The 16,580-nt window shown below is 42.5% G+C and overlaps 1 protein-coding gene across 4 annotated transcripts in view; it reads left to right on the forward strand.

Moving 5' to 3' along the window:
- MAP4K4 (mitogen-activated protein kinase kinase kinase kinase 4) overlaps positions 1 to 16,580 on the forward strand; it is a 248,345-nt gene that overhangs the window by 179,473 nt on the left and 52,292 nt on the right. For all 4 annotated transcript variants that reach the window (XM_075917256.1, XM_075917252.1, XM_075917268.1 and 1 more), the window contains exons 11-14: positions 166 to 238; positions 1,263 to 1,473; positions 13,987 to 14,148; positions 16,114 to 16,200. In XM_075917256.1, coding sequence (XP_075773371.1) covers positions 166 to 238; positions 1,263 to 1,473; positions 13,987 to 14,148; positions 16,114 to 16,200 — 533 coding nt within the window. The remainder of the gene's footprint in view (positions 1 to 165; positions 239 to 1,262; positions 1,474 to 13,986; positions 14,149 to 16,113; positions 16,201 to 16,580) is intronic.

The following is a 16,580-nucleotide window of genomic DNA, read 5'->3' on the forward strand; positions in this document are numbered from 1 at the left end:
AAGATCTCCTTGTGTCTCTACGATGAGATGACATTTGAATAGTTCCAAAATGTTGTATGTAAATCTGATCATTTAAGCTGTTCTGAACCAGACTAGTAGGAGCTAAGTATTTTAAAATAAAAATTGTAAGAGCCATCTGGAATATTGTTTCCTCTTTCTTGCTAGATGAGACAGAATATGAATATAGTGGAAGTGAGGAAGAGGAGGAGGAAGTGCCTGAACAAGAAGGAGAGCCAAGGTAACAGATGCTGATAGGAGGCCATTAAAAGATCTGGACAAATAATTTTAAAGCTGGCCTTAACAAATCTGGAGTATACTTTTATTTCATAAGCCTTTATGTCTGTTACTAAATATAATTAATCACATACATTAGTGAGACATGGACCCCAAAAGATGTGAACATTTGCTGAGATCTCTGAATTTCTTTGAGATCTCCATCCCATCCACTATAAACTTGCATATGCCACAAAGGAACTTTGCAGACTATTGTACCTCTTTTAGCAGCCTGATTAGTCTTGTGTACGCTGAAATCCACAATCCGTCATAAAAATACAAAAGTGTTCCAGTGCACTATTACTGACACACTTCTTACTTTTTCATTTTTTTACTATATAATTGCAAATCAACTGGAATATAAGTAGTATACTTAGATGTCAGTGTATAGTATATAGAGAAGAGTTACTGCATGAAACTTTACTATATTGACTTCAGTAGTGTTTTTTATGTAGCCTACTGTAAAAGAAGGCAAATATCTATATGTATCGATGTACCTCTGGGAACACTTCTGCATGCTCCCAGAGATATGCATACCCCTGGTTGAGAACCACTGCTGTAGAGGTTGTGGGTATGTGTTAGACAGTAGGTGAACCTGGGACAAAGTACACATGTATTTGAGACTCTCTTTAATCAGATCTCAGACTTTAAAGAGAAGATGAGGGCATATTTCAAGGGCTGGAAAGAAAGTTTGAGTTGGCTCTTACTTTGCCTGACCTGATTTGGCACATCCAGAGAGAATACCTATTTAATATGCATCCATTTATCTTTATTTTGAAAGAGAAGAGGTTAAAATATAAATGGTTTATGTCTACATTTTTTAATGTATACACTTAGGAGAAAAAATCTCACAGGTGTAGCTGTGTTAGTATATAACTTTAAAAACAACAAGTAGCCCTGTGCCACCATAGAGACTGACCAAAATATATAGGATTCTTATGCTATTCAATGGTCTGTGGTATGAGAGATTTATCTTTTTGCTTTTGCAGTTCAATTGTCAATGTGCCTGGAGAATCTACCCTCCGACGTGATTTCCTGAGATTGCAGCAGGAAAACAAGGAACGTTCAGAGGCCCTTCGGAGACAACAGCTGCTACAGGAACAGCAGCTCCGAGAGCAGGAGGAATACAAGAGGCAGCTGTTGGCAGAGAGACAGAAACGCATAGAGCAACAGAAAGAGCAAAGGAGGCGGCTAGAAGAGGTAGAAATAGAAGAGTGGAGCTAAGGTGGCAGGGCTTCTGTTAAACTTACTGTCCCAAGGTCTTAAGAAATATTCCTATTATTCCCTGTATATTGTGCAAGAACAACATATATCCATTAACCAAGATTTTCAAAACCAGGATCCAAAAGCAAGGCTCTTATCTCTTTGGGTAGAAGTGGCGATCTGATTTTCAAAAGTACTGACTTACCCTATAGCTCCCAGGAGGCAATTGGCAAAATGCCTTTCATTTTGAGAGGCGATAACTGTGCATGTCTATATCTATGGCTACTCAAACTTTAATGCACCATGACTCCCTTCTGACCATAAAAGTTACTACACAAACCTAAGATGGAGAGCCAGAGTCTGAACTTGCATGAGCCCCTCCACCTTGGACAGGGGGCCAAATCCCAAGGACTTTCATTCTAGACAGGAGGCCTATAAACAAGCCCCACCCCCCAGGCCTGAAGCCCTTGAGCTTCTGCTTCAGTCCTGGACTGTGCAACTTGGGCATCGGCCCTGGACTCCATCAAGTCTTGAGTCAGCCCTGACAAGCCATTAAAATGGGTTTTACAACCCTATTTGTGGTCCCAGCCCACAGTTTGAAAACTGCTGTTTTAGGGTTTTCTTAAACATTTGCATTTGGGGCTAATGCATGGTGAGTGGCAACCTACTTTTGACACAGTGCAGTCTCATGTAAAATATTGGTCGCTCATACATGAGTCACTCGGGTAAGAGATGAGTTGCTCTGTTCAGCACTGGTAAGGCCCTCTGTTGAAGAAGTGTGTCCAGTTCTAGACAAATTGTGGTGAGAGTCGGGAAGAGAACATACAAATGATAAAAAAATTTAAAAAATTCTTCCTATGAAGGAAAGTTACACAAAATGGGGCATATCTAGTCTTAAGAAGATAGGGATGGGGGCACCTATTTAACAGTCTTCAAAAATATGCTAGGGGCTGTTATGAAGAGGTCTTTGATAAATTGTTCTGTCTTCGGTGGGCATGGAGAACAAGCAATGAGCTTAATGTGCAGCAAAGGAGATGTAGGTTATTTATTGGGGAAAATGTATAAGGATAGTTAAGTTCTGGCCTCCAAAAGAGAATGTAGAATCACTATCATTTGATGGTTTTAGAATTGGTTAGACAAACATCTGTCAGGGTTGGTGTAAGTTCACTTGGTCCTGCTTCAGTGCAGGAGGCTGGAGTTGGACCTCTTGAGCTCCCTTCCAGCCCTATAGGTCTGTGCATAGTAGTATAAAGATATATGGCATACCATAACCGTTATTCTTTTTATAAAGGTCATAGGTAGCAAATCATATATAACTGTAACATACTGGATATTTTCCTCATTTGTCATATGTTTTTGTGTTTAAATCCATCTGATTTTTTTTTCACAGAACCTCTGGTAAATTTTTGCATGTTTACTCTTTGGGATATACTGACTTTTCATTTACATGGTTTGAATTTTCTTGCTCAGAATTATTCTTTGTACATCACTTCATCCTGTATGAGTCTATCTGAATTATTTTGTTGCTAAAAATTCTGTATTTAAATGGTCACACAAGACAGCTAGCCAGTAAGTAAATAAAAGGTTATGTGGTATGTGGCAGATGAAAAGTTTTTGAAAAAAATTTTACAGACCAAAACTGAGTCAGGGATATGAAGTAAAACCACTCATTTGGCTCTTTAGAAAGTATAGGGTCAAATTCCAATTATCCTTAAATGACTTATTTGATTTGCTGTTGCAGCTGTTCATTTGGTATCTATGTAGTTCTTCACTAAGCTATCTAATTTTCCAAGCTCTGATAATGTTTAATAACAAACAAAGACAGATTAGCTCCACATTGTACATCAAGTTTATGCACGTTTATAAATCATAACTTTAAGGTTTGCATAATGTATAAATAATGCAACATAAAATTCATAAAAGTCTGGAGATCATGTTAAAACCTTTTTCCCAACCCCCTTCAAATGTGTGAGTGAATTTACTGCTTTTATAAGGAGGAACTGATAGCAGGGTTCCAGCCACACACATGCAGCAGGAAGGGGCTAAGCAAGCTTCCTTTCTTTTCTGTCTGTCTCCCACCACCCTGAAACTGCCAAGATAAACATCATTGCCATTCCAGGTCTTGGCCTGTCTTAAAAAGACTGTCAGTTGTACGGAAATGTTATTATTTGATCATAAAGGAGACGGGGAAAGCTAAAATGAGATGTTTACTTTTTATTTGAGCCAGGATTTTAAATAAAACCTTTGGGTGACCAAAATCTAATGATTCACCTACTGCCCTGCATAATGTTCTTAATCTGAAATTGCACTAAACACAAAAGGATTTTTTTTTTGCTTTTAAACACATGAAATCTCTAGTTCTGAGCATTTTTATAACGAAGTGATATAACCCATTTAATATGCCATGATCAATATAACTTTTTAAATCTGAAATTGCTCTCAATTCAAAAGGAAAAATGCTGCAAATAACAGAAACAAAACAATGTGTTTGCTAGAAAGAGTCTAAAGTTTAATTGAAGGGGGTTATTTAGGTGTTAGAGTATGAGTAAATATGTGCAAAAATGAAAATTCTAAGTCAGTGGATGTTGCATTTAGTTAAGCCCACTGTCTTCAAAAAGGCTCTGGAAATGAGTGTTCATGTATATTAAAAAAACACCCATTATTTTTATAAACCACCTTTTTCAAGGATAGATCTGTGTGGCAATATTAGTTTTCTTTCTTTAGATAACCTATCTTAACTCTTGAGTTCATTCCAGCATAAGTATGTTGGATAGCTATAGTTTTAATTTCTTAAATCATGTTTTCTTTTGCTTAACAATATTTTCACACTTTTTTTTACAAGTTCAGGGCAATTTTGAATAATTTACTGCTGCAAAAAAGACCTCAAACTGATTGATTACATTGTTAGTAACATAGTGACACTTCATATTGTGGACTGATGAATTTGCAAATAGAGTTCCACAATAGACTGTGAAGAGTTGGAGGAGAAAAACCTCTGCATTGGCCAAATTTATAACCTCGGCCATACTCCCTCACTTTTTATGGTGAAATTACCGTTTATCCTTTTTTAGAAGAAAAATCATTGTCATCAATAGGAAATTAGTTTAAAAAAGAAAATGAAGTTCACCAAAATTTTTACAAGCATAGATAATTCTTTTGAAATGCTTTTCTTTGAATCTTCTATTCTTGGAGAACTATCTAGCTGAGAGATTCTTAGAAAAACTTTAGCCAAAACAAACCATCTTTAAGAGGGTGAGGGGAAGAAACATTCTTAGATAACATTAATATTGTGGCACAGAATAATGAAAGCCAACAAATCAAAATGATGAACCCTTTGTCTTTAACTTACTGTGTTTTGAAGGAAAAAAACCATGAAGGGGTAAGTTCAGGATAATGTCATTGTCACATTCCCTGGCTTTTATCAGTTTGGGTGTCTGGTGCTGCTTTTGGTTGGTGTGATGGAAGTTGCATTTTTTGGCATTTCTGTTTGACATTCACTTGTGAGAATCAGGGGAACTTTTAAAATGATAGGTAAGAACATAAGAACGGCCACACTGTGTCAGATCAATGGTCCATCCAGCCCAGCATCCTGTCCTCCAACAGTGGCCAAAGCCAGGTGCCCCAGAGGGAGTGAACAGAACAGGTAATCATTAAGTGATCCCTCTCCTGTCATCCATTTCCAGCCTGTGACAGAGGCTAAGGACACCATTCCTATTCATCCTGGCTATTAGCCATTGATGGACCTAACCTCCATGACTTTATCTAGTTCTTTTTTGAACCCGGTTAAAGTCCTGGTCTTCACAACATGCATTTTTCTCTTAAATTAAAATTGAGGGCTTGTTCTTAGAATTCTGGCACAGATCCTAGACAGTTTTGACTGAGACAGCCACAAGAACAGTGGCTAGGACACGTGCCAAAATTGTATTATTCTCAGCACTATTAGAGAGAGGATTGCTTTTAAAAGGCATATAAGTGACTACTGAAAACAATTGTTTCAGAGACCTTATAATTTCTGCATTACTTAGAAGAAGAAAATTATATATTGCTGAAGTGTAGAAGATTATCTGAACCTTTGCAAGTTTTTGGTTAGACATGTGCTTTGTTTAACGATCACCTGTATGACACCTAAGACTTAGGAGGTTAGAAATAGAAATCTGAGCTGTGCTAGACCTTTTCTTAAATGTACCTGTATCTGAGGGTTTTTTCCTTCAACAAAATGGAAAAAAAATAGTCCTAGACTTGAAGGGAATGAAGAAGCATCTGAATTAGTGCTTGGCAAAACCGAGTCTAGTTTTGATTTTACAAAATGAGAATTAGTTGCAGAGCAGGACTATTGTGCCTGAGCTTCCATGATTAGGTCTCCTAAACGCTATGATAATATAGATGATAATAATTAAAAAAAAATCTTCACAGTTGAGAGAGTTCTAATATAATTGCTTCCAATTAATCTGGGCACAACTGAGGTAGAGAGGGAATTTTTTTGCCAGGTTTTTGTTTCGTTAAAAGGCCAAAAGAGGACTGGATTCCATCTCGGCTCCACTTTGTTTGAATTGTCCATATTTTGCATTGGGTACCCTTCTAACTCATGTCTAATATGATTCTTTTAATGTCCTCGCACCACCTATAAGTACTCCAGCAATAATACACCCATATCTAATTTCATGTTGATATCTGACAGCTACATAGAGGTGGTTTTATATGTATTCAAGTCTATGCATTCATCATTAGTGATTTCTTGTGGGAGCTAGGATATGGTATTTGTTTTTATATGTAAACTAGCAGTTTCCATATGTAGCTGCATTGCCCCCTTCTGGTAAATCATGATACACAGCATTGTCCTTGAGCTCAGACCTATGCAATCATAAACCATTTTGACACCTGCGTTAGAATGTATTATGGGTGGCATTAGGAAGACAGTTGTCAGGGTCCTAGCAGTTTTATCATTGCTCTGACTGCACCTCTTAGAAATTTAATTTCTGCAGTTTGTAGCTTGAATCTCCCCTCCCCTCCCCCCTTTTCATTTGGTGGGTAGTTGTCTGAAAATAATGACATACAAAATCATGAAGGGTTGGTTCTCGAATACATATCTCTGTCCAACTAAAGAAGATCTGAAAGGCTGTCTTTAGCCTTAGTGCACAGCCTATAGCACCTCGCCAGCTCAGTATGCGCAGGAGCCTGGCTGCATACCAAAATTTGTGTGTTTTTTTTTGTGATGCATAATTAGAGGTATTGTAATTAATGCACTTGAAATGCAAGAAGGAAATTTTATAAGTGGCACTTACAGTTTATATCTCAGACCAAAAAAGTCTATCATGAGTGATGTTTCCTAGGTCAAGCCTAACTGCCGCTGTGAACATGCTGTATCAGTACTCATCCTCAAAAATATATATATATTTTTTAAGACTACCCAACAAGGTCATAAGTGCCTAGTAGGAGGTCAAGTGTATCGTCTTGCTTTGAGAGAAAGGAAAACTATAGCTAGCTAATAGCATCAGACCTCTCTCAGAGCCTACTCTGTTTTTATCTCCTCACTGGTTGAAAATAATTCTGTGTATTTAGTGCTTGCTGCTTCAGTGGCTTGGTTTTCACAGAGAAAGGGACCTTGATGGATATTGGGTAGAAGCCGTGCCAGGTCCCTAGACTTCCACTTGTCTGGCAAGTCAGCTAACGTGGTGCTAACAGCAAGGTAGAGTTGATGTAGAGAAACACCATCTTTTTGTATGCTTTGGCACACAGATAGTAGTGTCTGTTTGCTGTAAGTGCAGACTGGCGGCAGAGTTCTTTTTCCTTTTTCTTCTAGTGGGTGGTAAACATACCCGGTGGCTGTTGAAACTCAAGATTTGTTTCAAATAGAATGTTCTTTTATTTACATCATGGTATGGGAAAGTGGTTCCTTGTGAGGGAACCCTCAGAGTGCAACTTGCACTGTGGGATCACTGAGCCTTCCATCTCACGAACTTGGGGTATCCTTCCCACCCCGTGATGCTGTTGCCCATCTTAACAGCCTCTTAAAAGTGCTTCACTTATATAGACATGTCCAGGCAGGTGCCTACCCAGCTGAGTTACATGAATGTTTTGTCAGCAACTCAAGAACCAATAACAAATAAGCTCCAGTCAGTTCCCTCTAGCACCCCAGCCTGGCACGGCAGGACTGTACCATCTTGCCCAGGTCAGAAACCTGACCAATGTCATTACTCAGTCACCCCTTTCCCTCCCCCCCCTCCCACTCTCTGCCCCAGTGTAGGGAGGACACACTCACTACCTTTGTGCACTGTTTTGGGTAAAATAGAAAACAGATTTATTAACTACAGATTTATAGATTTTAAGTGATGATAAATAGTGAGCATAGAGCTCAAAGTTGGTTACCTAAGAGATCAAAGTAAATTCAGTCAGAGTTCTAGAAACAGAATTTGAATCAAGAAGTGTCACACCCCGATAGATGGTACAAACCGGTTGCAGATCTTTAATACACAAGGTGAAACTGTCATCTAGCCAAGCACCACCCTGCCCTGTCTTCCAGGGGTTGAGTGGGGCAGGGGAGGAGAATGAGGCTAGGTGATGATGTCACTTTCCCTCTTGTATAGCTTCTTCCAATTTGCTGATGTGGGTCAAGCAGTCTGCCTTGTATGTGTGTTCTCTCTGAGATGCTCAATCATGGGGAGAGTGGATTCTCTTCAATGAGCCATCAGCTCATCTGGCTACTCCATTGATGTACTTGAAAGGTTGGCTGCGGGCATCTCCCAACCTCACAACATATTTCAGTAATACACACACAGGAAAACTTTCATAACTTGACACAGAATGGCATCACATATGGTCCAAGGCAATATTCATGATCGACAGAGCAAGACTTTTAAAATGCTACATCACAAGCATGATTTGTACAAAACATGTAATTATGTGACTGTGAATATGGGGGTTCCAGGCTCTTGCTCGGAGATAGAGCTCCACCCTCCATCAATCAGTTTTGTACTCCTGTTTTTTGTTGGTGCTACAATCTTATCAGGTGTTGCTATTTATATATACACCACTTGAAAACCTCTCCATAGCTTCATGAAGTGACAGATTCTTCTCATTAAAATGATCCAAACCATCTCCATCTCCCAAGAAGTGAAAGACATTGGACCAAGATTTGCAATATGTACTGCACTGTGTCAATAAACACTGTTAGAGAGCCTGGTGTCAGATGGAAGGTGCAATATCTTGTGAAACATTAGGATGAGAAACACATGCTGGGATTCTCTTCTTCCCAATGCTATACCAATTCCATTTCTAGCCCTGGCATGTCATGAGGATGGATCTTAAACCTGCATTGTTCTCATTGTCTATCTTGCTTTTTCCAGGCTTATTACTGACACTGATCAGGCAGCTGAGTGACTTATGAGGCAGTGAATTGCATGTTAAGGATTTTTATAATTTGATAGCTAGTATGCAATGTTTGTTTTAGGTAGAGCAAACATAGGTCTCTATTAGCTGTCAGTACTTTGAGAATGGCTTGAGTTGAAATGTGGGTGGGGGACAACAAGAAAGTCATCAGAGAATAATATAACTTTAAGTTCTGTTATCTTGACTTGACAGGGCTTATAGAGACTACAACAAACCAGGGCAACTTATTTATTTAGTGCTGGCCCTACCATAATAACAATAATAGTCATCCATGATGACTATTTCAGAATCTAAGTACTCTTTGCCTTTGCTTTTTGGGGGTCAAGAGATTTTCTTAAGCCTAGAATTATTTTCCTTTGAAAAAATTGCGTTTAAGAACTGCTAGAGCAATTATGTGTAAGAAGAGTTAGAATGAATAAAATAGGCATTTTAACTAATCACAATGTGTTGCTTCTTCCATCCTTCAGACAACCTAATCACTCTGCTTCCTAACTTAGAAGCTGTGTGACTTGATTAGCCAACAGGCACCTGAGTGTTTTCACTTAAATACAGAATTGGTTTGACAAGAGATTTGTAGATTCAGAAACAAAAGAGCCCACTGGATTCTTTTTAAATGTGCTTTAAAAAACAAATTGCAAAACCTCAGAACACCATTGTTTTCATGAGCTGCCTTTACTATTTTTGTACCTCTACTTATTGAAGAGAAGTCGTTTCAATCCGAGAAATCTAGGTGTCTGCTTAGAGCAGCGATTCCCAACCTTTTCCAGATGGGGACCCATTTTTACAATTTAGGAAGACTTGGTGACCCAAGGCAATTAAAAAACGGGGGGAAGAGGGGCAGAGCCACCTGGGGAGACACTTGGTGACCCTTTTGAAATGTAATGGTGACCCACCTTTGGGTCCCAACCCGTAGGCTGGGAAAACCTGGCTTAGAGGGAAAAGTGCAGACACTGTATGTGTAGAGCAGGGGTGGGCAATAATTTTTGGCCTGGGGCCACTTCAAAACTCTTGGTCTGGGGGTGGGGACATTTTTTGAAGTGGCCCTGGGCCAGGCCATATGGGATAGAGCCTAAGCCGGAAGGGGCAGGGCCAGAATGCTTCTGGGCTTCCCTACCCTCAGACCATAATTTGCTTTTTGCATAAAAAGCAGACCCTTTCCCCCCCACTTCCCACTAGGCACCCATTGCCCTGGCAGGGCTGGAAGAGGCTTCATGCACTCCCCTGCACCCAGGCCCTGATTGGCCTGGGGGCAGGGGAAGAGCAGGAAGCCTCCTCCCGCCCTGCAAGTAGCGCGTGGCACTTTGAAGAGCCGCAATCCCCTCGCAGGGCCAGGACAGGGAGAAGGAAGCTTCACGCAGCACCCCCGCTCCCAGGCACTCATTGGCCTGTGGGTGGGAGGAGCGTGTGAAGTTTCCTTTGCCCTGTCCTGGCCCTGCGAGGAGTGCACAGTACTTCCTGCACTTCCCCCGCCTCCAAGCCAATCCTGAGATATCACACACTCCTCTGCCCCCAAGTCCTGATTGGCCTGGGAGCGGGGGAGCTGCGCGAAACTTTCCTCGCCCTGCTCCCGCCCTGTGCAAACGTATGGCACTTTGAAGTGCTGTGTGCTCCTTGCAGGGTGGGGGGAGGGTGGAGGAAACTTGGCACGCTCCTCCTGCCCCCTGGCCAGTCATGGCTTGGGGGCGGGGGAACGCGTGACTTCTCTTCCCACCCTGCGAGCAGCACGCGGCACTTTGAAGCACTGTGTGCTGTTCACAGGGCGGGAGGAAGCTTCCCTGCCCCCCGGACCCTAATTGGCCTTGGGGCAGGGGAACAGCAGGGCCTCCGCGGGTTGGATCAGCCCACTTGGTGGCCGAATCCGGCCTGCAGAGGCCCTTTTGCCCACCCCGGTATAGAGTCATAGAGGACACATACTAGAGAAAAGAGCATAATTATGTCTAATGAAATTAGGAGGGAATGAAGGGTGGTGATGAACCCCAGGTGACTAAAGAAAAATCGAATGCTGCTGGTAGATGTGGTATTCATGGGTATTTGTGAAAATAAACCTTTCTGGGAAAGTGGCAAAGCATCCTTAAATAGCTACTAGGCAAGAAGCTTTACAAGCGTAGAGCATTAGTTAATGTATTTCTGAGGCTTAAACTTTGTTAGTCATATTCCTTTCCACCATGCTTCTTGACATGCTGGGGAAAGTGTTGATCCCATTAGGAAAAAGCAGTTGCCTTTTTATTTACTGGCAACAGTCAAGTTGGGTGTGTACTTAGCAAAGCAAGCAGCAGGTGCAAGAAGGGAGGGAGTGGAACCTGGTATTTAGTGCTTCGGTGTGTACAGTGACAGAGAGCACCTACAGCCCTGGTCGTGAGTATTCCATCACAGGTTTGACTGAAATCTCTGGCTAGGGCCCTGCTTACTGTGGCATTCCAGCTCATCATGCGGATGATTCTCTTGTCAGCGTCAGCTAGAAAGTGCAAAACTTACGAAACTGAATTTTTGTTGACTGAATTGTGCAAAACAGTATAATCGTTGTCGTTCTCGCTTGTTACATGGCCTCTAAATTTGATTGTCAACAAGTTGGAGAATTCTGCATCCGAAGTGTGTAAGCATGCTGTAGAAATTTAGGGGAAATAGGCCTTGGCAGCTAAGCTGAAGACAGCTGGGGTCTCTTGGAACTTGGAGACATATGAGAGGCAGTTTGCCATTTTAAGGTAGACACATTTGGTTGACCATGGGTTCCCAAACTGGGGGGCATAAAGAAATTCCAGGGGGTGCACGAGGCAACCCAGCCTCCCCCCATCAAATTTTGCTGCCCTGTTCAGTTCCCTTTTTTTTTTAAACAAGGTTTGTTGCTATTGGGGGGAGGCAGGGGCGTGAGTGTTTTTCAAAAATCAAAAAGGGGCGTGATGCCAAAAAGTTTGGGAATCACTGTGTTAGACATTACCTCCACAATTATCAGCCATTAGACTGAAATATAAATATCAGTCTTTCTTGCTAATTTTGTGCTGTATGGATATGAATGTATCCGTTCACACCTCTTAGAGCTATTGTTCTGGGATGTCTACAGATTCAGGCAGACATATAAACCATAAAGATGTAAACCTATGATGTAACTTTTGATTTTCAGAAGTTTCAGAACATTTGTAACTTGATTTTCAGAAGTTTAAAGAAAGGTGCATTTTATGTTCTGGAAAGGTGAGGCACTTCTGGGCAACCTCAGTTCTTCTTTAACCATTCTTTTTGCCATGTGTGAATTAATGCGTGGTGCTTTTTCATCACTTGAGTTCAGGCCTGCCGACTGGGGCAGAGTAAAAGGAGCAACTGCCCTGGTGCCCAGCGATTTGAAAGGGCTTGGAGTTCCCAGCACCACCACCATTATTGCAACAATGATAGTGGCCAGAGTCCGAAGCCTTTTAAATCACCACCAGAGCACCGTGCTACAGGCTGGCATTGGGGTGAGGGGTGGGGAGGGTGGGCTTCCCTGCCCCTTCTGGAAATTCCAAGCTCCTCCTCTCCCCACACCTTGCCCAAGGGCCCAATAATCTGTCAGCCCCCCTGCTTGTGATGTTGAATCAGCAGTCAGATTCATAGCAAACTATACAGGCAGTCCCCGGGTTACGTACAAGATAGGGACTGTAGGTTTGTTCTTAAGTTGAATCTGTATGTAAGTCGGAACTGGCATCAGCCGCTGCTGAAACTGATCAGTTTCAACAGCCGCTGAATCTGGACACCAGTTCCACTTACATACAGATTCAAGATAAGAACACCAGGCGTCCCCAAGTCAGCTGCTGCTGAAACTGATCAGCAGCTGATTCCAGGAAGCCCAGGGCAGAGCAACTCTGCCTTGGGCTTCCTGTAGTCAGCTGCTGGTCAGTTTCAGCAGCGGCTGACTTTGGGACGGCTGGGGCAGAGCAGCTCGGGTGCTGCTGGCTTGGTCCAGTAGCGCGGCTGCTTCTTGGAGCTACTGGACCAACCCAGCAGCACCCCAGCTGCTCTGCCCCAGGCATCGTGATTCAGCCGCTGCTGAAACTGATCAGCAGCTGAATCAGGACGCCTGGGGCAGAGCAGCTGGGGTGCTGCCGGGTTGGTCCAGTAGCGCCAAGAAGCGGTGCTGCGGGACCAACCGGCAGTGCCCCAACTGCTCTACCACAGGCCCCCGGCTTTGCTCCACGTCTCCCTGGTCTGCTGGGGGGGGGCACTAGCTGCGTCCCCCCCAGCAGACCAGGGAGACGTGGAGCAAAGCTGCGGAGGACCCGGGCCAAACCGTGGCGCTTCCAGATCAGCGCCGCGGTCCGGCCCGGGTCCTCCGGGGCTCTGCGCAGCGTCTCCCTGGTCTGCAGACCAGGGAGACGCTGCACAGAGCGGCGGAGCACCCGGCAGGACCCGCGCCGCTTCCAGCTGATCTGGAAGCGGCTGCAGGTCCGGCCCCCGGTGCTCCGCTGCTTTGCTCCCGTCTCCCTGGTCTGCTGGCTCCGCCAGCAGACCAGGGAGACGGGGAGCAGCTTTTCTCGCCCCGGAGAAGGCGGGCGGCGGGACCAGGCGTCCCGCTGCTCTAGTTCTCCGGGGTGAAAATCCCCGTTCGTAACTACGGATCCGACATAAGTCGGATCCGCGTAACTCGGGGACTGCCTGTATATCATATTGACTAGCAAACTACATATCGTATTGACTAACACATATCAGGTATTCATAGGATTGTTAAATTTGCTGCAAATGATCTAGAAAGGGACTACTTCATTTAATTTCCTTTTTTCAGCAAAATGTAGACAATGGGAAAGGTTGGTGAAATCCAGAAGGTGACTGTATGTTGCAACCTCACCACATTGTTTCTTCAGAGTTACTTCAGTTTGAGCTTTACGTCTTGTCTTGGGGTAGAAGCAGCAGTGAACCCCATATACTGTGTGGGAAAATATTATGTGGAGCTTTGTTGTGAAGAAGCTCAAGAACACAATTGACCATGTCGGGATACTTGCCTCTTATGTGTGGAACAGTTTTACTGCACATTTAGGAACACTTGTGGGTGAGCTGCTGGGTCCTATAGACTTGACTTATCAGATTTCCAGTAGAAATCAACCCCAACTTTCTCTTTGGTGACCATAATAGTAACATTTGGGTTTTTTCACCCGCCTGTAGCAACAAAGAAGAGAACGGGAAGCTCGGAGGCAACAAGAGCGTGAGCAGAGGCGAAGAGAACAGGAGGAGAAAAGGCGGTTAGAAGAAATGGAGAGGAGGCGTAAGGAAGAGGAAGAGAGGAGGAGAGCAGAGGAAGAAAAGAGGAGAGTGGAGAGAGAACAGGTGAGTCCATACTACAAGTGCATTAGGTTGATTGTTCTGTTTTTTAAAAAATACATTAATTTAAATACAAAGGAAATAGCACTGAGGAGTCCAGCTGGTCTGTTTGTTGTCTTGACAAAAAAACACAGAAAAGTAGAACATGAAGCTCTACTGGGACATAAAGTGACCTTCATGTTGCTTTCCAAGTGAAGTCTTAAATGCTGTCCACAGAAGGATCTAAACTAAATTTATACCCAGTGTTTAAAACCCACAGAAGAAGGAATCTGAACAAATACTGAAAATTGGTTCTTGATTCTTCTTGTTGAACAGTAGCTCTTACGAGATGAGCCGGGTCCCAGAAGACTCAAAGGAAGATAGAGGCACATTATTTTTAATGTTTTGGAATGCTGGATGAGTTAAGACAAAAGCTTATTGGGGGGGCGGGGGGGGAGGAAGGAGAGGAGGAAAGGAAATCCGCATTTTCATGTATGACAATTTGGACAACAGATAGAATAGTCTATGTACCGCAAATGTGCTCCTAATGTTTAAAGCACAAGTAAGGTCTTTCAAACCTTGTGTCATTCAGGTATGGTACTTATACATGAAATCTGCACACACAAAAATCCTTTATATATTTTAATTGGGGTGGTAATTACTTTGTGTGCTCTTTAATATTCATTCCAAGTAAAGGGCCCAATCCTCCTCCTACAGATGTCAATGCCAAAATTCCCAATAACTTCAGTGGGAGCAGGATTTGGCCAAAATATTTAATGTCCCCTTAAAGATGTTGTACTTACATTATGGATTTTTGCCCTTCTGAATGCAATGGGCTTCTTGTTTTAAGATGTTTTGGAACAATGGGGAAAAAATAACGGGTGAGTCTACGGGGATGTATGAATGAACAGTAATTTACTTATAGGCAGATGCTTTTTATCCCAAATAGCAGCTTAAAATGTTTAGATGCTAATTACGAAGACACAAAAACGTTAGTGGCATGATGGCAAACTTTTAGCTGAAACAGTCAAATTGTGCTGCTACATATTTTAAAGAAATGTGATGTATTTTCTTCTATATTTTTCTGAACCTAACCAGTGGACATGTCAGGGTACATCATTGATCTATCATCAGAATTTTCTGTAGCTCCTGTCTCCATAGCACTGACCCATTAATTTCTTTATGCATACACTGTACATGTGTGCGTGCGTGTGTGTGTTGTGTACGTTGCACGCATGCATATATTGCATACTTTCATTACTGCATGATAGGATGTTATGTGCTTGGATAGGGTCCTTCATAGTTACAGTTGTTATAGGGGGCCAGGTGAAGGAGAGGTAATTGTATTCGCTTTTGACCTCTTGATTTAGGTTTAACTATGGCTAGGTCACCATAGAAAGTGAGTTTGGTCTAAAATCTGTTTCCTAGTGGATGTTTGTTTGTGTCATAACCATCGCATAATTCAGCAAGATTGGCAGTGTTTGCTCAGGAGAGTCTTTTGATTGGGCTAGTAGGGGAGATGGCAGGTCAGGTGTGAACTGCATTTAGCAGAGCCTCTGTGGGGAAGCTTGCACAAGGTCTGCCTATACTAAGCCTGGCTCTTGCTGTTGCTAACTGTTCATCACACTAGTGTGAAAAACTAATTTTTAATAAAACTTGCATGTGATTTGTGTTGGCTGTATTGAGTAAGACTTGCTGTGTTTAACTCTTAAAACTTTGTAAGTGCATTTGCTTCTTTTGAAACCACTTTCAAAACACGTAAACAAGCAATGGCCCGTGCCCTGAATATCGCAGTAGTCCAAACCAGGTTATGTCAGCCAACCAAGAATTTTAGATTTTAGGGTTTTCTAAATTGTTCTTGAGGCATTAATCCAGCACTGAGGGAATTTATTACTAAAGATGACTGGGAAACTAGCTCATGGTGTTCCACTCAGGTGGTTCTGATGCATTCCTTTTGAATAAATTTATTGCTGGGTAATTTCTATGTGACAGGAGTATATCAGGCGACAGCTAGAAGAGGAGCAGCGGCACTTGGAAATTCTTCAGCAGCAGCTGCTCCAGGAGCAGGCCATGTTACTGGTAAAGCACTGTATCTGTTTTGTTCAGTAGCTATAGGATTCATTCATCTAGTCAGTCCTAGGCTTCCCTTAGCGGGACACAGCTGCACTAACTGTATGAACAATGGAGCTTGATTAAAAGGCCATTTTATGCTGGCGCAGTGGGCTGACAGGCACATATGAGAAGTACTGTATGGTCATACTGCTTTCAGTGCAGCAAGAGGAGGAGCTATGTTAACGTTGAACAGTTTTGGTTTGGTGGTCGAGTTTTTGAACAGACCTTGGCACTCAGTGAAGAACTAGACTGCTTATGCTGCAGATCAAAAGCACATGATATGTAAATCAACCCCAGGATACAATGGCCCAGTGTTGTTCCAAATCATTGTGTTGTGAACATTATAG

This window comes from Pelodiscus sinensis, chromosome 1 (assembly GCF_049634645.1).
Source record: "Pelodiscus sinensis isolate JC-2024 chromosome 1, ASM4963464v1, whole genome shotgun sequence".
NCBI lineage: Eukaryota > Metazoa > Chordata > Testudines > Trionychidae > Pelodiscus > Pelodiscus sinensis.